The sequence below is a fragment of the Piliocolobus tephrosceles genome, chromosome X (assembly GCF_002776525.5).
Source record: "Piliocolobus tephrosceles isolate RC106 chromosome X, ASM277652v3, whole genome shotgun sequence".
NCBI classification, from domain to species: Eukaryota; Metazoa; Chordata; class Mammalia; order Primates; family Cercopithecidae; genus Piliocolobus; species Piliocolobus tephrosceles.
Genome location: NC_045455.1, coordinates 80,354,387 through 80,379,591, shown reverse-complemented (window position 1 = coordinate 80,379,591; position 25,205 = coordinate 80,354,387). Strand labels below are relative to the sequence as shown.

Below are 25,205 nucleotides of genomic sequence, written 5' to 3'. Positions count from 1 at the left end.
AATAGCAATAGCACATCTGCTTTCCTAAAGAACAGGCTAAAAGTTTAGAGATGACTCTCGTACACCCCTGGATACCACACAGTTTGTGTCATGTGCCCATTGTTTCCAATATTATAAAAATCCCCCCTCAGCAAGCCTGGTGACTTGAGCTGTTTTTCTATCTTTTGTAACCAGCAGCACACATTTGTCATGTCAGGCTAGAAAAACGGATTAAGAGTGTTACCTTGACACAGAGTTTTTCTTAGTGTGACACTATGTGCCCATAATCCACTCTGTTGAAGGGACTATAAATGTAGGAGCTTCTAAGTCATGCTTTGCTGACTTTTATGGATGAACGTCTTTTTGTGAAAACCTAGTATTTATAATATTGCGGTATGAGGCTGAGACAAGGCAGATTTATTATGTCAATAACCCAAGAAAATAAACATAACCACATTTGAGGGGAAGGTGTGTGTTTTCCAGAACAGTGAGATCCTTCATCCTCTGGGTCATTGTTTTTGCTGCAGACATAATGGCATTCTAAACAGAGAAGCACTAAGTAAATGTCTACAATGTAGACCTTCCCTTCTGGGCTTTCTGGTCCTTGAATTTCTTCCAGCAGCAGCACAAATGGTACTTCATAATGGAGACACATGGTGTGGTTTAGGCTGGCAGGTGCCGCCTTGTCACGTGGTGTTTTAAATTTAGAATACAAAGACACATTCTTTCACCAAATTAATAGACCAGTAGCATGTTTCCTAGCAAAGATGTTCACAATTTAGACACTCAATTCCAAAAGCTTGTTCTTTTAGTAAGAACATCAGGTACTCGATACAGAGCTCTGACCCATAGTACATGAAAACATCTTTTAAACTGTAACATTCTATAAACTTGTGGGCTATTATTCACTCAATGCTTTATCAACTAATGAATTGGATTTAACAGTGCCACCAAATGGTCGATCCCTGAACACTTGTCACAAAGCCAGCTGGGTTTTCTCTGCTTTCTGAACAAAAACCTCTCAAGGCTTTTAGGCTCTGGTAGAAAAAAAAAAAAAGGGGGGGGGGGTGGGAAGTAGGGTTAACACAAGTTGCTTATGTTTGTAACTGCTTGTTTTCAACGTTACGATTGTATTTTTGTGTTTCTGAAAATGTATCCCGAGTCATTTCAAATTTTCTCTGCTTGAGAGTAACAGATGATGGGCAGTTAAGAGAAAAATGTACTTACGGACACACAGAGTTCCCTGAAAATGTAAAGCTTTCATTTTATTTGTTATGCTCAAAGAGAGTAAAATCAACGTATTCAACTTCTAATAGTGTTATCTCTTTTTTCCCAAAGAAGTAAGATAGTTAATACTAAATACTTTTCCAAGATAGTGACCATTCATTGATTCCAAGAGTTTGGGGGACTGGGATGGACCTTAAATATTACCTCTTCTGCCCCATTTCCACCCAGAGACCAAATGCCCCCTACAGAAACCCTAGTGGGTGGTCAGATGGCCTCTGTCCAAATACTTCTAGTACTGAACATACTATTTCCTGAGGCAGCCCTTCATCATTAATAGGAGGCAAAATAAAGGAAGTTCTTCTGTAAGTTATGTTGAAATTATGTCCTTCTACATTTTCCATTTATTGGTCTTATCTCTGATTTCCAGAGTTGCCCAGTACAGGTCTAATCCACTTTTCACATGACAGTGCTTTCAGGTGTTTGAAAATAGCTACTGGTCTCCATCTGTGTCTTCCCAGCACTTTGGGAGGCTGGGGCAGGAGGCTCGCTTGAGTCCACAAGTTCAAGACCACCCTGGGCCACACAGTGAAATCCTGTCTCTACCAAAAAAAACCCTGGTGCTTAAAAGTGAATGCAATATTCTGGGTGTGCCCTGACTAGCACAAAGCAGAGAAGGGTAGAGCTTTCTTTCTTGTGAATAGAACACTAATTAACTTCAAGATCTTATTGGCTTATGTGGATGAGGCCATAGCATTTCACCTTTACAATGAGCCCACAGCTATGTCAGGTCTCCCTGGTGTGTGTTTGAAATGTTGTCTTGGACCAAGTCCAGGACTTCACATTTCCCCACATTAAATGTCATCTTTATTACATTAATATCCTCCCAGCCTGTTATCTTTTAGATTCTGATCTGGTCTCCTAATGTTTTTGCTCTGTCTCCCAGTTGAAGCCATTCCAGTAATCAGCATGGCTCTTTGGGTAATCCACCAATTATTTACTAATCCACCTAAATATACTAACTTAGACCCTGCTGGAACATTTCTATCATTATCCATAAGTCCAATGGAAGGATTTCAAACATAGTAAAGGCAAAATGTGTAAGTGCTTGCTCTTTAGAATTAACTTAATGAGATTAACCAGCCTTTCTTTACAACCAACAGAAGCTGAAAAGCCCACCTATATTTTTTCGTTGCTTGTAAATGAAATAAATTTACCTTTTTGGTTTTTCCGAGCGGATAAATCATTTTATAGTCCACATGCCAACAAGATTTTATGTTTGCTTCAATTTGCTAATTTCAAGGCATCTGGGTGTACAGTACAAAATGTACAGTTATTTCAGAATTTAGGGCAATTAGCTGCTCTGAGAAATGTTGTGACATTTGAAATGTCATCACCCCTTCCCCCCAAGCAGATTTAATGGGAACCATTTGGAAAGGTTGCTGGCACCTGGATGCTTTTATGGCACACCTTCATAAAGCACTGCCCTAAGTAAGAACACATCCTAAGTGTAGCTATTGAGCTTGGGATCATATAACAGATGGAGAACATATCACACTTTTTGAAGTAAGCGAGAAAGCTGACATGACAACTCTAACCACATTTTATCAAGATGTATCTGATGACGATGTAGTGGAAAACAGTTCACTTTAAATGGTGTGAGTTACTCTTGCCATTTGTATTAACGTTGTCACTCAGCTGGGGTCCATGCTGCATGAAGATTTTGAAAATATCTAATTGAGAGAATTGATCTAATCAAGGTAGAAAAATCTCACCACACTTTAGCTTTGGCTGGATAATTGCACCATTTCTACTTCACATTTTATCTTGGCATACAATTATTACCTTATTGAGTTGATACTGATTTGAAAAATGGTTAAAAATAATTTAGAAATCAAGTAATCACTGGCATATGATTTCTGAATCAATCTTATAAAGGAAACACAAGCAATACATTTTTAACAAACTCAAACAGTTGTCTTGGTGATCTTGACTTTAGATCCACAGAAGCTCTAAAGATGACCTCTAACAAAATTAAATAATAATCTTGGTGAAGAGAGCTTGAAACTCACAGGATTCTATATGATATAGAAAAGCCCTCCATTTATTTGTTTCCCAAGTGGGTATAGAACAATAAGTTGAAGGCATCACTCTGCAATTACTAATAAGGCTCCACTATTTGAAACAAGGCACAAAGGAACTGCTTTTTCCAAATTCCTTTGTCTGCACTCTTCATAGTAGTACGTTCAGCCTAAATAAAGTTTATGGCACAGATAAGCATGAGCATAAGTAAGAATGAATACTGAAAAATGTTAAACTTTATCATAAAGATTTGGAGAAATTTTTCAAAAGGCTAGAGAACTGTTACTCACAAAGTTGGTTTACCGAAAGGAGGCGAAAATGCAAATGGAAACAATGGTGTTATGGCTATGTTAGTGAAACCACAAGAGCCAAGATTTCAAAGACAAATGCATTTAGTTACAACTAGATCTATACCGTTTGTTGTATTGGGTAGTTTTTCTGGCCTCAATTGTCCAATCACTATACTCATATAAGCCAAGATCTATAAATTGATAATCTGAACCATTTGTCCCAAGGAGACTGTGCCATTTGGTGGCCACATGCCCCCTCTCATGAGTTATACCCTTCATGAAATTGTAGTTTGGAAGCAGCCCAGGAAGTCATCTACTGTATTTCCTCTGGATAGAATAATTCCCTCCATGATTTACTCCTCAAATGGGATTCCCAACCTGTAATGAAGGGAGCTCACTACTCTTCTAGGCACCTGCTACATTTTATGCTAAACTCTGGTTATATTAAGAAACTGTAACTACAATTTGAAATATTTATAAATTTGGAAACATTCCTTCCAATGATTATTGCTACAGGCACTGATTACATTTTGCTGTGATCATTGCTGTGGACATTCATCAAGGAAATAATACAGAGAACCAATTAAAGCAAATGTAATTTGAAGATTAAAGTAAAACTAGTGAAAATGTTAGATTTAAAACCAGAATTTGGAACTTATATTGTAATTGTAATACTAAATATTTTTTTCCTCTGGGTGCAGTGGCTCACACCTGTAATCCTAGCACTTTGGGAAGCTAAGGTGGGAGGATCACTTGAGGTCAGGAGTTCAAGAGCAGCCTGGCCAACATGGCGAAACCCTGTCTCTACTAAAAATACAAAAATTAGTTCCGCGTGGTGGTACACACCTGTAATTCTAGCTACTCAGGATTCTGAGGCACAAGAACCACTTGAACCCAGAAGGTGGAGGTTGCAGTGAGCCAAGATCACACCACTGCACTCCAGCCTCAGCGACAGAGCAAGACTCTGTCTCAAAAATATATATATATTTTTTTCTAGCTCAGTCAGCAGAATTTCCTATCCTCTTTAACATCCTTTTCTATCCTCCTTTTATAAATGAAATATATTATGATTTTTGTTCTGAATTAGAGAGTCAAGTATTTTATTATCATTATTTTAATTAACTTTATTTCTAAAACTATATATTTATCCAGTGATTTTAAAAGAAATAGCTTGGGCCGGGCGCGGTGGCTCAAGCCTGTAATCCCAGCACTTTGGGAGGCCGAGATGGGCGGATCACGAGGTCAGGAGATCGAGACATCCTGGCTAACATGGTGAAACCCCGTCTCTACTAAAAATACAAAAAAACTAGCCGGGCGAGGTAGCGGGCGCCTGTAGTCCCAGCTACTCGGGAGGCTGAGGCAGGAGAATGGCGGGAACCCGGGAGGCGGAGCTTGCAGTGAGCTGAGATCGGGTCACTGCACTCCAGCCTGGGCGACAGAGCGAGATTCCATCTCAAAAAAAAAAAAAAAGAGATAGCTTGTAAAAATACACACACAGACATGCTCACATACACATGCACATTTTTTCCCTGCAAATTAGATGACCTTGGGAAAAATGCCTTCAAGCCTAGGAGACCACTGGTGGTTTTAAAAATGCATGTTAATTTCTTCTTTTCAATGAGTTATCAATATGTCTGACAAATTCATCCTTTAAGGCAACCCTGAAAGGAAGGTAAAAAGTCCTGATTTTAATGCAACTACCTGAAACAGAATTCTTCATCAGATAATCTTATTTTGGTATTACTGTCAGTATTTTATACTTCAGATGCTATGTGGTACCATTCTGTAGTCTCTCAAATATCACTTGTTGATGCTAATTACAACAGAAGAATGCCACACACGTGATTGTGAAGGTCACCCTTATCCCACACGTGGTCATTTCAATTTCAGTGTCTACTTCTCAAGTTTTCTGAAAGAAACTCACTGAACAACATAGGCAGTTTTTCCTGTTTATTATATAGTTATTCTAAGGTGGTAAGTGTCACAAAGTTAACTTCAAGAGGAATAACATGGTCCAGTGTGAAACACAAGGTACAACATTTTACAATGAAACCACAGCACAAAGTAATTGAACTTTCAAAATTGGGTAGTTCAATGAAACATTTTGTCAACGCTTCGCTCTATAAAGCTCTGCTGATGGCCTCAGTTGATGGATTTAAAAAATATATTGCTGTGTCAAACGTTTTAACACCAAATGCTTTTTTTAAGAGAATACACATCCAGTCAACTGAGACTGTGAGCAGAAAGTATGTAACTTCTTTATAAAAATGTTATCCAAATTTACAACATTCATAATATATTTCAAAGTAAAGAGTTCTTAGAAAAAATAAACTCAATTCCTTGCTTACTGATGAGTATCAACTCCTCAAAAACACATCACAAGAAAGTTAACTTTCATACTTCTTTGCCTATAACCTTTAGATATCTACTACCCTGGCTTCAAAAACATTTTGTGGCCATATATAATACAAACATTCATGTATTACATGCATCATTTATACTATCTTGGAATTTATCCATCATCTTTACTAAAATGAACCATATTTTAAAGACATCATATGTCATGCACCCTTAAAAATTATAGTGAGGGCCTCTGATTTCCTCTTTTTTCCACATGCGTAACAGGCACAAAATTACAAATATTTTTCAACTGACAGTACAACACACTATATCAGGCAATTGGTATACTGAATTCAATATATCTCTAATTTTCACACTATGCCTCTGTGGGATATTTCAATCAAAGACAGTTGTCACTAACATGCACAAATAGAGATGCTAGCAAGGCTAATGCAAATATGCATAAATGAGCAAATGTATGCATATATAGTAAATTCATCCAGTTAACATTTTCAAGTATGTATATATTTATGTAGATATATACACACATACAGCAAGTATATTCAAAATTTGTCAACAGGTTAGAGTTTTGAAAGAACATACAGGATCGCCTTACAGGTTATCTGGCTTTGTTATTAAACTTACTTCATATCAAATATACTCTGGATTCTCTTCTATTTATGTTCCAACATTATACTTGACAATCTGCAACTGTATCAGCATTTCATTTTTTTAGTGTCTAGTGATTGACAACCACGACAAGTCATCCATAAACACACAATAGAAAAAAGTCAGTCATAGTATTCAATCTTGTTAATAATTGAACACAAAGTTAAATCAATATAAACATTAATGTTACTTATATTTAATAGTTAACACAATGTTGGATTTGGCTGAATTTCAATTTTTTTGATAAAACAGTATATCTGAATATTTGGAACCATTTGCCATGCTAGTTGAGCAAATTGCTTTTTAACTTAAACATGCCCCAACTAATATGTCACAGAGTAACACTTTATGACATGAAGATTTTATGTATAATTCCACAAGAGCCAGTCACTTATAAGGCTGTATCACAAATACTATACTTTACTATTGATGGTTTATACACATACACAGATACTTACAGAAGCATACCCACATACACACCAAGCCTGGCAAATTTACATAAACACCCAAACACCTGTATAGATATATGGCCACATATGAAAAATTTAGCAGTCCAAGAATTAAAATATGTGGAATTTTCAGGAATATTATTCTATATCTTCATTTACTTCCATTAAGAAATCTGACTTGCACACTTCATTGTTTTTAAGTTAAAGAAAGAAAAAGGAAAGAAAGAAAGAAAGAAAGAAAGAAAGAAAGAAAGAAAGAAAGAAAGAAAGAAAGAAAGGGAGAAAAAGAGTCCAATCATGTACAGATCTTCAGGGCATGTGTTGGAAGTTCCACAGCTGGTTATGTAGGGTACACATATAGTACGTTAGTGCTGGTTCAAATGTTTTTAGAAAATGTTTTTTGGGTTCTTAATATTTAGATGAGTCAATATATGTACACAGGGATGTATACAGATGAGAGAACCTGACACTTCCTAAAATTCTATGGCAGTACGGAAACAGTGTAGATTTTCCCTCCTGCCTAGATGATTAAACAAGACAAAAACACACCACGTGGCTTTCAGAACTATACTCTTTTGAGTTCACACTGAACTTCACATTTCATATATTTTTAAGTTTTGCACTTCTAAAATGCTGAAAGCAGGGAAATATTACTAATATCTTTTTCTACAATGTCTACGTCTAAGAAAGAAGTGAGAGCAAGTGAGAAAGTATCGAACTTTGAACTACAGCACGATGTCTTCAGAGCACATTTAAGATTATCATTAGGACAAAACTGCATGGCTATTGCTGAAGTGCTCCCTGCTCAGTAGAACAATTTAAAAATTCATTGCCGAATTTTTTTATAAAGAATTCTGTAAGTAAGTCAATCATAAGTGCCTATAAATCACCAATTCTTTTCCACCAATGAACTGAAAACTTCTGGTTTGTTGCTAAGAATTTTTTATTTCTGCTTTAGTTTAATAGAATTATGTTTTGCATAAAAAGAGATCTCAAAGACTATAAATGGTGTGCTGTTTCAATCTCTGAGGGACTTTACTTTCAAAAAGTAAATGATATATATAGCCCCTGAACAGTCCTTTAATAGAAGTCATATGTTCAAGAGATTAAATGCTGTGGAAAGCACTTCCCTTGGAACTGCTTGAATGGAAAGTTGGCCATGATATCTATCGGCAATTAGTACAAGTTCAGTTTCTTTTTGCCCTGTCTAAACAAAGCAATGGGTTCTATATCAATTGGCAATATCTACCACTTAGAACAAATAGCATTTATTGGACCTTTCTAGCAGTAGTTGTCCATAAGATTGACAGTGCAGGGAAGTTAAAATTATTAGAATTTATTTTTGTTCTCAACCATCTGACCCCACCAGATTTAAAGTAACTGTTCCATTGCTTTCTTTGCATTTTTGGCAATTTAGTCAAATACATACTAATCTTTTATGGACTCAACTGTATTAAGTAATGCATTTTACAAAGACATAACTAAAACAGACACCAGCATAGGCAACCTCACAGATGTTTACTGTTTCAGCTAAAACAAAGCAGCCTTTTGATCTCAGCAGGAGTCTCTGGTCATTTCTATTGGAAACAGTTTTAAAACCTGAAGCCTGGAACAGGTATTATTATGAACTGTTCTTTCAAGATGGAATGGTTCAGTTTGCAGCTCTTGAATAACCTGCCAGAGAAATGTCTTTCTCTCCAACAGACAGCATAATGAGACACTAATTATTATAGGGCTAAGTTTTCAAATGCTGTTAGATTGCCTGGATGTTTTTTTTTTTCTTCTTCTTCTTTTGGTTGGAATATTTTATTCACTTGTAAAGTGAGATGGTAACATATGTAACTATAAACCAGATGGTAAAATTTGCTAGTGGAACAATTTATCAGGGAGATAAATCAATAACATTTAAAATAGCGTGTGGCAACTGAATTTCTCTCCATCTTGAATCAAACATTTGAAAATTGTTTTCAAGTAAAATTTGAAAAAAAATCATGTAAAAGCCTCGAAATGGCATCAAACATTTTTAATTTGTCACCTACTGAGATATGTCAAGCCTGGAGAATATCAAAAGCATGCTTCCCAAGTCTTAAATTGTTAGTGTTTGAACTAGTAAAAGTAAATTACCACTAGGATATGGCTTAAATACAATAGACTATACATATTAAATTAATTTTTAACATTCAGACTTAAAATAATTATTTTATGTTTAAGCAAAGCTGACTATAAATTTTAAAAATAGAGGACTAGAAGAGCAGAATTAGTAGGTTAATGTTTCACAATGGGTTATAATCATAGACTTAATTGGTTTAACACAAAAGGAGTTTTGCATATGAAAATTTCCAAAACACCAGCAAGATTCAGAATTTTTCAGAGTGGAGATTTGGATACTCTAGGCCTGATTTATACAGCACCATTTAAGTGAATCTTGCTTTTCAAATGGATTTCCTGGAAAAAGTCCAGATACAATTTTTTTTAGGTCTGTATGAAAAAAAAATTCCCACCTTTAAGTTTTTACACATTTAAAAAATTATGTATATGATTGTAAGAAAAAAGTATGCAATCTATAGCAATGCCATTGGCCAAGTTCTTCATGTTGGCATATAGCTTAAGCTAAATTTATACTGTTTCTACTAAAATAACTTTAAAAAATAAAATGTACTTGACAACAAAAACAAGGAAAGTTCCTAACGCCTAATTTTAGAGTCTTTATGAGATGTGTCCTTGTCATAATTTTTCTTTTTCTCTCAGATATACTAACCCACAAAACAATAAATAGCTTTTTCTACTGTCTAGGGAGAAAAAAAATCTACCCAAGCATTTTTATTATTTTGCAATAAAAATACCTCTAAAAACCAGCAATTCAAATTTTAAAAAACAACATAACCTTAAGAAAAAATATGCCTGCTAGTGCCATTTTAATATGCTTTACAGAAAGTACAGAAAAATTATATCTCTATGCCTACTTGTAATTAAGAAGAAAACTCCATCTACAGAAATTCTAGCTCTATATTGCCACACAATTAGTGTGTTCTTGTACTCAATATTGGGTCCGTAAATGAAATTCATCTAGAGCCAGGCGCTGCACAACAATCTCAGCATTTTGTGTTCAGACTCTCCCCAATCAAATCAATATGGGAGATATTTTTAAAAGTCTCTCAATTTCAAGGTTGAACATCATGAATACAAAATGCCTACATATTTACTTTCGTATGATTTGGTCTTTTATCATTTCAAGGTATGCAAAACTCTTTTGTGTATTTTGCTGTTAGACTTTTGCTTAGGAAATGTGAAACCTTCACCCAATCACAAACCATATACATTGCTCCATTGTTTCTTTTACACTGAGTCTCCTACTGAATCCAAGTCATCCGAAGAGAGGGGGCGGTACAGGTCCTGCAAGATGAAGGGCAGTATAGATTTGTTTACTCAACTTTCTTGGGTGCCCTGTGGCTCTCGTGGGAGCAACACTGAATGGGCATCCCCGGTTTCTAATATTATTGACTTTTTCAAGTCACCAACTTGGAGTAGGAGGAAAGATAATAATAGAGAAACCATCAAAATAAACAAAATGGTGCTGGTTTCACCTTATTGGCAAGAAAATGTCTCTTGGTCTACTCCTAATCTTTCACCTTCCTTGATGCCCGTTGAGTTGCACAGCCCCTGAGGTCTGTAAAGGTCACTTCCACTACTGTGTGACTAGGCAATTCTTCCTTGACCATTTCCTTCCCATTCTTGGTAGAAAAGGAACATGCTTACCTCAAGATAAAATAATTTAAAAGGAGGCTCAGATGGCATTCAGCAAATTCTGGTTCCAGAGGAGCAACTCAAATGTGGTAGTTGCATGTAGCATAAAACCCAAGAAAGCATTGCTTTCTCAAAATATTATGTTTGGACAACAGAAAGAGTGCAAAATTAACCCACCTCACCCCAAATCCCTTCCCAATGTTCTTTCCCTGTTCTCCAACAGACCACTCACTCATCACCTCCTCTCTCTTCCCCCCGCCCCCTTCCTGCTACTAGATCTCGGTTGGTAGCCAGGCAACCAGCTCAGATCTGCAGAGAGCATCTAGAGTTGGCTTTTCTCCTGTTTTGTACCACCCACTCCTCACATCATCTGACTGATCAGATAATCTACAAAAGTCAGTGATGTGGGAGTATAATGGGGAGCTTCATTCAGCCTACATAACACAACACATTTCTTCCTGATGGATTAAGAAATGGGACCAAAAAAAGTTCATGAGTGGGAAAAGAGTCTCCAGGCTCTGCTTCTGTGACCAAACGCCTGTAGACAGCAACTTAAATAACTCTGCTTCGGAAAAATAGGTTACTTGGTACATTGCCACGAATATGCTTATGAAGAGAAGTGTCTGGCATGCAGGTTTTTCATTGTATAAGACTATTCCAAAATGTCAAGAGAGGTAACACAAAAATGTGATTTTAACAGAAGAAAAGAAGCGAATTAAATTTTGTAACTAATATAAATAAAAACTAGATTTTCTTATTTGTAAAGAAACCAGTCAAATGTATCAACCTTCCTTCTGAAAAAACACCTTATGTTCCTGTATTTTTAAAATGGGGGCAAGGTGTGTGCGCGTGCATGTGTGTGTGTGTGTGTGTGTGTGTGTGTTGGGGTGGGGGTAGTCAACTCATTTTCTTGGCCATGTTGCTAGGCAACACAGAAGGAAAAAATAGAAGTAGCTACTGTTTTCCAATCTGCAGTAAAAAGAGTTAATTTATTCTTTAAAGTGTCTTCTTTTAGCACATGCCATCTTTCACTTATGTCAGTATTTCCTGCATAGGAGTATAGCCAACCATTTGAAAAGACCATTAACCAAATTTGAAACAGGATCAGTTTTTAGGGATCTTCTAGGCCCATTTTAACTGGGAGGGATTATTTGATGCAGTTGCCTACACGCCAAGATGAAAGCTCCTCTGGCTAAAGCAGCTGGGAATGCCTTCATACACTGACACAGCACATGGATGGGGACGTTCATTTATGGCCCAAATTCAAAAGCTTGGATGTGGAACCATCTTAGAATATATCCAGTGCCCCGCCTCACAACATGTGCTCAATAAGTGTTTTCAGATGGTATAAACCCTTTGTCCTCCTAAAACAAATGGGATTTTTTTTTTTCTCTCAAGTATGGTGTTTGCACTGATCATTTAAATGGTAAAATGAAGAATCTATAAGACAGCCATATCTTATAATCATTCCCCAAGTGCCGGAAATGTTAATTATATAAGCCAATAGCCACAGAGCTGAATGGAAATTTTCTGCCTCAATTGGACAAAATCATACTAAAGTGGAAATACAGAAAGCAGAAGTGAATTCTAGCCCCATTCTGCCAAGAAAGGGACATCGGAGCATAGCTTTACATCCCTACGATGGAGGTCTCCTCAATAAACGAGCAGGGAGAGAAGCTCCCATCAGCAGTGGGAATTTCCAATCACTCTTAATCTCAACAACTAAGCATAAATGACACCAATAAATCCTTAATCTGAGTTCAATTAGCTCAAAGTATAAAAAGGGATTTCTATGCTAGGTGTACTCTAGAAAGCATACACTCTAAGAGACAGAATGTTCTCAGAAAGAGGGCCCTTCCTGCTCTGTATCTAATGGCAGTCCCCATAGATTGATGCCTCACTGGGTGATGTTTACAAGAAAAGAATGACTGACCAGCTCTTCCTCCACTCAAGGACAGGCCTCTAGGAGAGTAAATAAATTTGGCCAATTCTTTGAGTTGTTCGCGAATGATTCCAACACCTTAAAATTCCAAATTAGACTGTGGCCAAGAAAAAAACCATAGTGAAAACACTCAAATGGAAGTAGAACAGAAGTATTGGACTTTCTATCTGGAAAGAGCCTCCTCGTTTTGTTTTGTGTTTCCAACGGAGACCCAGAAAAGATAATAGGCTTATCTAAGGTACCATGGCCATTTAGTGGACAAGCTGGCATCAGATGCCAGGCTTCATCAAACACTCAAAACAAGCTCCACCTGATGCCAGGTGAATCAGTGGAGAAAGATAACCAAACTTGATATTTGGTGCAATCGGCTCCAAAGGAGCTAGGGACCAAATGAATCTCCCTGTCCCACACTCTTAGACGTCTGGCAGCCTAAAGACACAACCTGTGCAGAAATCTTGAAGAGAGGGCCTTCCATCCTGGATGACACCTAATTTTATAGAACTCAGAAGTTTTATTTTAAAACACATATTAAAAGAAACCAAACTCGAGAATGTAGCATTTGAGTGCAGTAGACTGCAAGGAGTCCTCGCTTATTAAAGTGTTTGGCAAACACCATCATGAAACCTCCTAGGAGCGTACATTCCCCCGACCTCGCATCTGAAATCAGGACCATAAAGGGCCTTCCGTTTTTGGCATTGTACCTCCCCTTTGCCTCCTTCCCACTACTTTTATTTTTGCCTTGGTATTACTGGAAAAGCTAAACAGTACAGGTTGTGACAGGATAAGAACAGTAGTCTCTCCATCCTGAAAGAAGTGCTCTCACCCTCTTCCTTAGCATGGAGAAACTAACAGTTTCCAGTAACTTTTTCACTGTGGTCTCCAAGCTCAGCCAAATTCTCCATAAATGCAAGTAGTGATGAAAAGGTGCTCAATGTGGGTTTCATCCACAAAAGCACGTGTCATAGGTTCCCATCCCCTACCTCATGGACCCTCTGCTGCTCCGGGGCCCCATCTGTATCATAAGCAATTTTCCACCAGGGCCCTCCCCTCCATTCACAGAACTTCTTCTTTCCCTTAAGGTGACATCTAATCAAACTCATCACAACTAAGAAGGCTTATAAACTAGTGCTAATAAAGCCTGTACAGTCAGAACAAAAAGAGGAGTATGTAAAAGTGAAGTAGCAAAGGTGCATTCTTCTGAGTTAAGATTTGGACAAGGTTACAGAGAAGCTAAAAGCCCTGAGTTCTAGCTAAACCACAGCAATAAGCAACTCCCCATTGGTCACCTCCTGTTCTAGCTTAGATATCACCTAGAGACGAGCAGCACGATTTGCTGGCACCTGTACCACTCTGCACCGAGGCTGAGACAAGTCTGAAACAAGCAGCTTGCTTATTTCCTTACCCTCTGCTTCCGCAGGCTTCCTGGGCTGGTGGGTGATGGGCTTGGCGACTTGCCTGAGCGCGGAGTAGAGAGCTGACTACCAGGGGTTCCATTAACTAGAAATACAAAGAATCACACACAGAGAAAAATGGCACGTTAAATAATTTTCATGACAAATCATCTCCAAGAAATAAACAATTATATAGAGAGCAGTCTATTAGAACTCTAGACACACTTCCATGTGTACATTGAGGAAGAGCTTTGGGAAGTAGCCTTCAGAGAGTCACAGTTTTGCAAATCCTGTGTTTCACAGAGCAGTAGGTTACCGAATTATTTTTTAAGATGTACCTTTCACAACTTTCCTGATGAATGTATTAATGATGCCTTTAACTGTGCCAGCAGGGACCTTAGGAATGTATGGTCCTGAGGCATTTTCAATGAGGTTCATTCTTAACAGCAGGAATAAATATAAGCACAGATCACCAGTGACATTCCAATGACCTGATAAATAGATCACTGTATTTGTATAATTAATAACCCACTTCTAGAAAAATGTCCTGCATCCACCTGTGTCTTGTCCATCCCCCTAGCCTGATTGTGATGGACCTGCCTTGAACAGGACAGTCACTGGCCACAGACGCTGAGAAACTCCTCACAGTTTCTCTTTGCTGTCTTTGAAAAGAAAAACTGCTAACAAGTTCAAATCACTGGAATTCTACCCAATACTCAAGAGTCTTATGCACATTTTCACTAAACTGAACTAAAGCCACAGAACTCAAGTAAAAAATTCTTTTCTCTAAGTAACATCGTCTCTAACAACAGAATGAAACACTTCAAGACATGGTTTTATAAAGATGTATCAGATCGCCTCTATTTTACCTGTAAAAATGACAACATTACAGCCCCACAGTCAGTGAAGTAGAATTAACCAGGAGACACATAGATTCTTGAGGGTGCAAAATAAACGCTTTCCACAAGGGAGAGCAGCAATGCATTTCACTTACCTTCTATGAGTTCTAACATGGACACAGTCTTAGTGTTGGACCTGAATACCAAGGGCAGAATCCCGTCTCAGCACTAAGCCAAGCACCCGTGGAAACGGGAATTGGTTGGATGAGTTTAAGGATGGCTAAGGCTGCTCCCAGAGCAGGCTGAATGAGATGCAGGATTCATCAGCAGATGCCTTTTCTGCGTAAAGCTGACGTCTCCCAAGCAGCAGTGGGAGGTGCAGGTTCTGTCTTGGGCTACATCAAAGGTGTCAATTAAGCCTCTTGCCAACAGCAACCCCCACCCCGACACCACTCCCGGAAGCCCCGGTGCTGTCAGTACTTTGCACTGAATCATAATGAAGTGGCCCTGGGGGCAAGAGATCCAGTGACTCATTTGAAAATCGAAATGACAATAACTCTTCTAAAGCCTGGTGACTACCAGGTAATCCGGAAACCCTCACACAATTCAGTGGCAAGGTAGGATGTTTATTGATTTTTCGTATTTGATGTTTTCCCAAAAACTTACAACCCTGGAAAGTGGGAAGCTCCTTGTTTTGTCATCTCCTCCAAAGACCTTAAAAAATGTCACGTACCCCATGCTGCATTAATTTGTAGTTTTGCTTTTGAAATGTATTTGGCAACTCCTAAAAATAGAAGCCTAAAAAGCTATGTATGGTTTTTTTTTGTTTTGTTTTTTGTTTTTCTCGCAGAGAGAGTGAACTGGAAAGCTAAGAATGCTTTAATTTGCTTGCATGCCACTCTCCTGTCTTTGCTGAGTGAACTTCACGCTCGGACCTCATCACATTGGACTTCCTCAGCCAGTAGCCTCTAAGGAAGGGGCTCAGAAATAGGCAAGGATTAAAGACAAGGGCAGAAGCAGAGCCTACAACTAGTAAGGAAGGGATGCCTTACTGGTTGGCTGGAGAACACATTTTGTGAATATATTTTCTTTGCCCACCTGCATTCTACTGCACATCTTTATGTCATACCTAAAGGCTACATAGATTGGAGAAAAAAATCAGCAAATAGGGAAGCAAACACAGTGTTAACACTTTTTACTTTGAGACTCTGATCTTACCCAGCTAATGGAAAATTAAGAAAGAGAGACAAAGGACTCACAAGAAAACAGTCTCAGGAATACTTTGCTTTAAAAAGCAAAACAAAACAATATAAGTCTGTACATATTTAGTAAGTACCCATTTTATGTGTATCTCAGTTTACTGAAGGCATTTTTATGCACCAGTCAATGAACTTAAACCTTTTATATATGCACATATATGCATCTATATGCATCAGCATGTATGTATATTGCATCATTTAACTCACACAATAACTCTACAAGACTGGCAGTATCATTTCCACCCATTTTACAGGTGAGGAAATTGAGGCTTACAGATGATGAGTCATTTGACAAACAAATATGGAGCAAAATCTAACCTAGGCAGTTCAAAACCTGCACTCTTACTACTACCTTGCCTTACTGTGTCAGCCCTTTAGCCTACAGGTAAACCAGAGAACTAAGCTAGTAATTACAATAAAGTATTTTGAGAGGGGAAGTGAGGCAGGATAGTCAAGGAAGTGACCATGTTCTTGGGATGCGGCAATGGTGGTGACCTCACAGCCAATACGATAAGCCTTGGCATTCACATTGTAACTGAGCTCATGTAAGCAAAGCTATCTTCAGGAGGGACTGTCCCTTCTCTAGAGCATGTGCATTTTGATTTTAATTGTCATCAAACTGACCCTTTGCTCATTTATACTAAAAAACACACCCCTGGGTGGAGATTTAAGATGCTAATGAGACATGTGATATATGAACATGCACGTACAGCTACAGCACATGTGCACCCAGAGGACTACCCAGAACATGCTTACTAGTAACACCTCTTCCCATCTCCTTATGAATTATCATGTAAGACTCTCATAAAGGGGGTTTCTCCAGCAATAATCAACACTGCCTCACCCTTACAAGCAGCTCACCCTGAACTCTCTCTCTCTCTCAGGGTATACTGTTTATTCTGCATCTAACTTTCAAAATACTCGTTTTCTTTTGCAATGAATGACTCTCTGCTGCATCTCCTTGGCTGTATGTCTCCTGTTTAAATTCTTTAAAGACAAGAGCCAAGGTATCACAACAGCCATCAACAGAAGTATTGGGTGTTGCAATTGGAATCCTAATAACCAACAGAGTCAGAGTTGGCCTATGCCCTTCATAAAGGCAGTGGATACAGGAGTTAGCCTGGTGAAGCAGGGAGGGCACAATGAAGGAAAAGTGTCCTCGGACCAGGGATCCCCTGTTTCAGGGCTGGATGCAAAAAAGGAGGCCAGTGTGGTGCATTGAAGAGATTTAAATAAGTTAGTACAGCAAGTATGTGGGGTTGGAGGGGGAGGAGTTTCAGTAATGAGATGGAGGCAGGGGTCGCATAGTGAGCAGGGCTTTAAAATTCATGTTAAGGAGTTTGGTTTTTATCCAAAGGGCAATGAGAAGCAAAAACAAAACAAAAATAAAACAAAACAAAACAATAAAAACAAAAACAAAAAAGATTTTAAGCAGGAGTCGCAGGATCAGGCTTGCATTTGAAAATGCTCTCCAGAGCTCTTGCCCTGTCAAGAGTGGATTACAGGGAAACAATACTGGATGCAAAGAGAATGTGAAGGTAGGAGAGAGTGGGGCACATTTAAGGGTCCTACGGTAGAGATGCTGACGTGGCTGATCTCGGGTAGTGCCATGGGGTGGTGGTAAATGAAAACATTCCAGAGAAATGTAAGAGGTAAAAACTATAGAACTTGGTAATTGATTGGCTGTAGAAGATTAAGGCCAAAAGGCAGCATGTTTGCAAGGACACAGAGAGTGTGGACACTTTGAACGGAAGCACCTTAGGTGACACCAGTTCTGCCATGTAAGTTGGTACAATGTTTTCTGTTTTAGATGAAGAAACAGGTTTAGTGGGGTAACTTGTCCAAAGACAAAGAGCTGGAACATGGCAGAGCTAAAACTAGATTTCATTTAGGTCTTACCCCAAAAACTTCGCACTTTTCCTATGAGTGGCTGGTCCTGGCACCTCAAGGCATGTCCAGACCCCTCCTTGCGTCTGTAGGGCTAAGGATGCCTAGGCTTCTCTCTCTACTGCCGGGACACTTGGATCTGCCTCCTTTAGGTAAGGTTGTTGCAACAGTAAAAGTGGTTTTTGCCATTAAAAGTAAAGCAAAAACTGCAATTACTTTTGCACCAACCTAATAAAACCACTGGGCTCAGTGCTTCTATTTGCATTGCCATCTCTAGAAAAATGAAACTCAAGCGCCAGCCAAGTCATTTACAATCAAATGTTTTTGGAACACAACTTGTCTGAACATTGGGAACAGCCTGTATTCTCAGGGTCAGAGCTCTGTTCAGACTCTTCCTCTTGGCCGTGCAGAAGAGCATCAGCAACTTCTTAAAATGGTTCTTGACATCCAGAAAGCATTACACACCCTCTTGTTGAATCACTGCTGGGATAAATAATTTTCTCTCATAAATAAGTTTGACACATATACTGAGTTCACTTGGTTTTTGCTCTGTAATGCCAGAAGTCTCTAAGTGCCAATAACAAGGCTTTGTTACTTATTTAATAGAACTTATTAAAATTCAACTTAAAATGGCATTATTTTTCAGAGGCCCTTATTAAACAATTCTTTATCTTGAATGGGAACAATTAAACTAATATGGTTGTTGTTAAACAGCCAAGCAGGGCTGAACAATTAATTATTTCAATCTCTGAATCCACTAAACTCTGAAATAGTAAAGAATTCATTAGAATCATTGCCTTTACCCAGTTCTGGTCTCCTTTGCTTATATCTGTATAGGCACATTTTCTTATTTTAAAAAATAGGAAATGTCTTCCTTTGCTGTGCTTGTTACCCTTGAATGAGATGTGCTCAACTTCAGGATGGATCATTCACTGATACCATGAGGACCAATTAACATCACTGGCCACCAAAGAGCTATGGAAGAAATCTCGCCGCGGAGCTGACTTCTATCCCTCTCGAGGGTACATGACCTTCCTTTATTTCAACTCAGCTCTCACCTAAGCCTGCCAGGGATCCAACAGCATATACTGGTCACAGCGCATTGTTGAATAATACTCCTCAGGAAGTGTGCAGATCCACTTTTTCCTTCATCATTTCAGACAGGTGAACCCACTCTTGTTCACTAACTGGAGCCACGAGTCCAGGGCTCTAGATATCAACGTATCAGCACACATAGTGTACACTTAATACATGCTAGATTCTTATTGCTCCCTGTCCTCTAGATGCTTATGATTAAATATCAAAGTTACTTTAAACATTCTGGAATTTGGAAATACTTGGCTTAATTTACAAATTCATTGTCCTTTTAAATGACTTTCCACGCATATGTAGGTTAACTCTTCTTTTTGCAGTTGCGTTCCTAAAAGTCTCAGACACCAAGTGAAAGCTGAAATGTTAGTAAGTATCTCAAATTGGTTCTTAAGTCAGAGAAATCTCCAAGTGAGACTAATTAAAAGATGTGCAACTTTTTGGGCATGAAATCCACCTTACTGTTTCCCTGTCTTCTTTTAGCACTTAAGGTGGCTCATTTATTTCTGGTGCTGCACTTGTCAAGATTTGGGGAGAGAATGTGTTTGCATATATGTGTGTGTCCTTGGGTTTGGGGGTGGCGATTCAGGCATGCTGCCAGGGAGATCTGGCTTCCTGCCTTAGACTCTCCTTTACTCCCTAATCATGGTGTAGGCTGTTCATTCCCTAAAATCTCTTTCTCAGTTTTTGTTCCTTGCTTGCTACATTATTGAGAAGAAAAAAAAAAAATGCAGGGGGGGGGGGGCACATTGGGAATCAGTTGAGACCAAGAGAAAAGAGACAACTACCTAACAGAGGGAAGAAGATGCACGTTTTCCCTAACTTTAGCTTCCTGGGTGCTCACCTCATAGGTGAGATGGAGCTCTGATTTTCTCCATGTCTGTTTTCTCTTCTTGAACTCAGACAATGGGTCCAATTCAAAGAAACCATCTACTGAGAATAAAGGGAAGGAGGGGCCCCAGGAACAGAGGAGAGGGAGACAGGGACATGGCTCTGTGAATTAATTTTTTAAATAAATACTTACAAAGGCTCCGAACCTCAGGAAATTTAGGCAACAGCTCCTAGTATTTCTCAATTCATTCGTGCGGTCAACATTTACCCAGGAGTCACCATGAACTCACAGTCACTGCAGGATGCACAAAGAACCCCTGCTCTCAGAGACCTTGCAACTGAGCAAGGTGGTACAACGTGTCATCGGTGAATCAGCTGCCGCAGTACTGCAGGGCTGGCGAAGACCCTGGACAGCGAGGTGATCCGGGAAAGTGGCAGAGGTCTGCAGGGCCAAACTGGGTGAGTGGGCTTTAGACAGCTGAAGAAACAGAGGAAGACATTCTAGCAAGGCCAAGTGAGAGGAATAAAGGGATGAGGTGGAAAAGCCCAAGCTGGGGACAATTTAAATTTGTTTCTAGGATAGAGCATGGGTCCATAGAAGAAATGGGAGACATGACTGGAAAGGAAGATGTCCTCCACTTGAGAACGAGTCCAGACTTTATTTGACAGACAAGTGATGGCAGCAGGTTGGACACTGGTGCCCAGGGCAGATGTAAGATAAAGTGGGAGGATGTCAGCTAGCGATGGCATCACCACAGGGAGAATGGTGACCCACTGAATGTGGACAGGGTGGGGAGAAAAGAGTTGGTGACGATTTGGGGTACAAGAAAAAAAATTTAATTAAACAACAAAAAAAGACCAACTAGAGTCCTGTGATATAAAATTAGGCAATTTTTGGATCTGATCCCTATCAGCTGGGATCCAAGAACAGGCTCTGGTTATGACAGGGGAACTAGGGACCACAAGCACCAAGGGTCAGGGTGGATGGCGGTCCTGGGCTGATCCCTACCAACCGATTGCTGCAGGACAGCTCCTGCTAGAGTAAAGCCTGGAGCCAGCCTGGGAGAGGACCCACGGTGACCCCCAAAAATGATACTCCCAGACCAGGTCCCCCTGCCATCCGGTATTACCCATTCCCTTGTAAGCCGCAGTGGCATCCTCATTGCTGAATCTTATGATCCCCATTCAGTTCTCATGCTACCTGACATCTCAGCATCAAGCATTTCTGCCCCTTCCTTCATCTCAAAACGTTGTGCCCCTTTGACTTCTGTCTCTGTACTCTTACTGTTCTTCCCTGCTTCTGCTGATTGCTCTAGAAATGCAGACTTACCCCATGGTTCCATTTACATCTTTACAAATCTGTTCTTGAGGCAGCAGGGAGGTACCTTATGTTTCTATTATTCAAATCACTACAATGTACCAGGGTCTCCCAAATATATATTGTTAGCTCAGATCTCCTGACTTAGAACAGTTTTTTATTTCCAGTTGCTTACAAACATTTCCAAATCACCTCACACTCCACATATCTAAAATGAAACTCAGTCCCTACCTCTCCTCATCCAACAAACCTGCTTCCTATCTCTGATTCCTCTCTCTTCTTCTAGCCTCACATCCAGTTCAATTTCTGGTTTCATTTCCCTTTGAGGTCTCCCCCATTCCCAACGATGCTCTTTCAGTTCTGTCTCGACAATTTCATTCCAGGATGACTACAATGGCCTCATAGAGCCTTCCTGGCCCTTGGCCTTTCGTGTGTAGCAATTTTTTCTACCAGCGTGCCACTGTTTCCAAAACTCAACTGCGGTCTTTCATGGCGTGGTGAAAAATTCCCTTTCACTTCATGATACCTACAACTTATAGCACAAATATACTTCCACGACCCTGTGCAATTGGACCACAACCAGTGGGGCTACCACCATCTTTCCAACTCTTTCTTAGAATTATAGCCTGCATTTTTATTGAACAAGCAACTATTCCCTAACTATGCCATATAGTTTCATGTCTTTGTGCCTTAGCTCACATTGGGAGGGAATGCCCTCCTGGCCCTTTTTTACATCCAAATGTACAGATCCTTTTCTCTTGGAAGAGCTCTCTGACCCTATTAACGAGATCTAACCTGTTTCCTCTAGATCATCACAGCACTTATTACACTATTACAGTTACATGGTATACAGTCAAGTACCACATAACAATGTTTTGGTCAACAATGGACCATAGATCCGATGGTGGTTCCATAAGATCATAATACTGTATTTTCACTGCACCTTTTCTATGTTTACACCTGTTTAGATGTGCAAATGCTTATCACTGGTTACAACTGCTAGAATATTCAGCACGATAACATACTGTATAGGTTTATAGCCCAGGAACAACAGGCCATACCACATAGCCATGTGTAGCAGGCTACACCATCTAGGTTTGTGTATGCACACTCTAGGATGTTTGCACAATGGCAAAATTGCCTAATAATACATTTCTTGGAAGACATCCCCACCATTAAGGGACACATGGCTGTATATGTTTCTCTCCCAACTATAATATAAGCAACTTGAAGGCAAGGACTGTGGTTTAATCATCTTTGCACCCTTGGGACCTAATGCGTGTCTGGAACACAGTAGATACTCAGGAAATATTTAATTAACATGGGGCATTAACAGTAAGAAATTTATACAAGCAGTTGATGTACGTTGCTGCCCCCAAGTAGACAGTAAGTCAAGATAATGGTTCAAGGCTTTGAAGAGTATCTTTGGAGGTTCTGCTGGGGTGAGCACTAGGGAGAGTTGGTGGGTGCAGAGAAAGAAGAAATGGAAGGAGGGATGAGCCTTACGTGCAGCCAGAAATTCCAAAGACACAAGGGATGACTCACCAACCTCTTGATTTTCTTGATGCATTTTTGTTCTCAACAATTCCCTTGGAGTTCCAAAGCAAAAAAGATTCTCCATAGACTGTACAAGGCTGAATTCTCTACACTAAAGGAAAAGGCTGAACTAAAAATTAATAGCTGGCAATCTGCCTTTGAAGGTGTTTGATATAAATCAAAAGAATTTGACAAACTGGACTAGTAGTGAGCTGATTAAAATTCTCTTCACTTCCCCAGCTTTGATTCTTATCTGCATATGCTGCATAAAATATTTTTATAGAACTGTAAAAAAGTAAAATTTAAATAGCGTGAATAAAAAGACTTCAGGATTTCTGGAGTCACACAGAAGTTTTAAGACTGGGCGTTCAGAATGATGCTTTGTCATGGTAGATGTTCATTAAGCCATTTGGCTTTTCCTTCTTTCAAATGTTTGCCCTTGCATCTCCAGCACCCAACACTGCTGGTCCACTATAGATTCTCAATGCATACTGAATGAATGAATGGTTGTTGCCATGAATGGTTCTACTCTAGTCTGTAAGCTTCTGAAGGGCAAGAAAGTACATTATCTCATATTGGAATCGAAAGGTGTGAGGCACTCATTGGGCCTCAGTTATGTCTGCTATGGGTTCCACAGACAGAGATTCTAAATACAGGATATCATTCTACGATAAAAAGTTGGCTATCTAAATGGAAATAAAAACTCTAAAACAACAAAAAATGCCATTTTTCTTCTCTCTCTGTCTTTTTTTTTTTTTTTTTATTGAAATGGGGTCTTGCTCTGGCATCCAAGCTGGGGTGCAGTGGTGTGACCATGGCTGACTGCAGCCTCAAACTCCTAGGTTCAAGAGATCATGCCACCTCAGCCTCCCAAGTAGCTGGGACCATAGGTGTGCACCATCACACCCAGTTAGTTTTTAAATTTCTCGGTATGTTTTTGCCTAGGTTGGTCTCAAACTCCTGATTTCGACCAATCCTCCTGCCTAGGCCTCCCAAAGTATTGGGATTAAAGGTATGAGCCACCATGCCTGGCCCCAAAGCTTTCCCAAATCTAAGAAAAGATCAAAATTTTGAAATCTGTAAGCTTTAAGGAGAACTGCAGCTATGAAACTTCAAGATAAACACACTTTCCTTGTAAGATTAAGAAAACAATATAAAGCCAACTGAAATTTTATCAGTCTTTATTAAAACCAAATTAATGCATATTTTATTCTTATTTTTAGAGTTATTTTGTTATAACTTCCCTATGTAGATAAAAAAAAAAAAAAATTGCTTAAAAGAATTTCACTTTTGCCACTGCACTCCAGCCTGGGTGACAGAGTGAGACCCTGTCTCAAAAATAAAAATCAAGCAGTTTACTTTTAACTTATACATTTTACTAGATCTGTGTTCCAAATATATACACACGTATGAAGAGTCAACCCATATGAAACTCTTTACTCCTTACACATCCTTGTTTCTTTAAGAAGCAACTAGAAGTCATTTTCCAATTTCTTAGTGATTCATCCTCCAGCGTCTCAGCACGCAATTTATCTGGAGGCTCTTTATTCTTTTCATGTGTTATTAAGGCTTCTGGTTTCTCTTTTCTAGCTCTGTTTGCCTTCTTTCAGCCTTTTCTGTTATCGAGACTAATCATAATTCAACAGGTATGTGAATTATGTTATCTGTGAGGCCTTGACCCCTATGCTTCCTGAGAATAGGGGCATCATTAGTGCCTAGCAAATGCCTGACACCAGTTGGTCTGTAACTGATAGTTCTGAAAGTGTAAATGAACTTCACACTTTAATAAATCACTTTGAACCACTTTTAGTGCAACGAAGAGAACTGGGTAAGGGACGAAGGGAGGATTTACAGAGGATTCTCATTCTTGTTCTAATGCTGACTTACAAGGGAGGTTTCTGTCCAGCAATGCTATTCATTAGAAAGTTGGGGTAAATCATTCACCTCCTGGAACCCTGGTGCCAAGGGACTAATACTTAGGTTTATGTTGCAAGGTGTTGTGATGCTGTGAATTGCACTCTCAAACCAGGGACTAGCTTAATTGTTTTCTGGATCAAAACTCTAGTAAGTGGAGGTGAAGAAATAGGTATCAAGGACTGCCAGCCTTGTGTGTCTAGAGCACCAGAAGCCCCCGGTGCCAGCCCCGAGTTGCCATTCTGAACTCTGGGACTCAGAGCAAAGCAGTTATCCCAGCCCTGCCACTGTGTTCTTATTTCCACAGAGATAATAATAACTTGCCTTACTTGCTTGCTGTTACGAAATTAATAGGAGGATCAAAAAAGATTGAAGAAATAAAGGCCGTATGTAAACTATAATGTGTCAGGTAAATATAAGTT

General features: G+C 39.2%; 1 protein-coding gene across 11 annotated transcripts in view; it reads right to left on the bottom strand.

Annotated features, from left to right (window-relative positions):
• The window catches only part of DCLK1 (doublecortin like kinase 1), a 356,733-nt gene that overhangs the window by 71,540 nt on the left and 259,988 nt on the right, over positions 1-25,205 (bottom strand). For 4 of the 11 annotated variants that reach the window (XM_023208816.2, XM_023208817.2, XM_023208815.2 and 1 more), the window contains one exon: positions 14,122-14,216. In XM_023208816.2, the coding sequence (XP_023064584.1) occupies positions 14,122-14,216 (95 nt within the window). Of the gene's footprint in view, positions 1-10,369; positions 10,427-13,158; positions 13,162-14,121; positions 14,217-15,104; positions 15,453-17,795; positions 17,805-25,205 lie in introns of those variants that run through there. The other 7 variants (XM_023208819.1, XM_023208818.1, XM_031934955.1 and 4 more) reach the window with 5 other exon arrangements.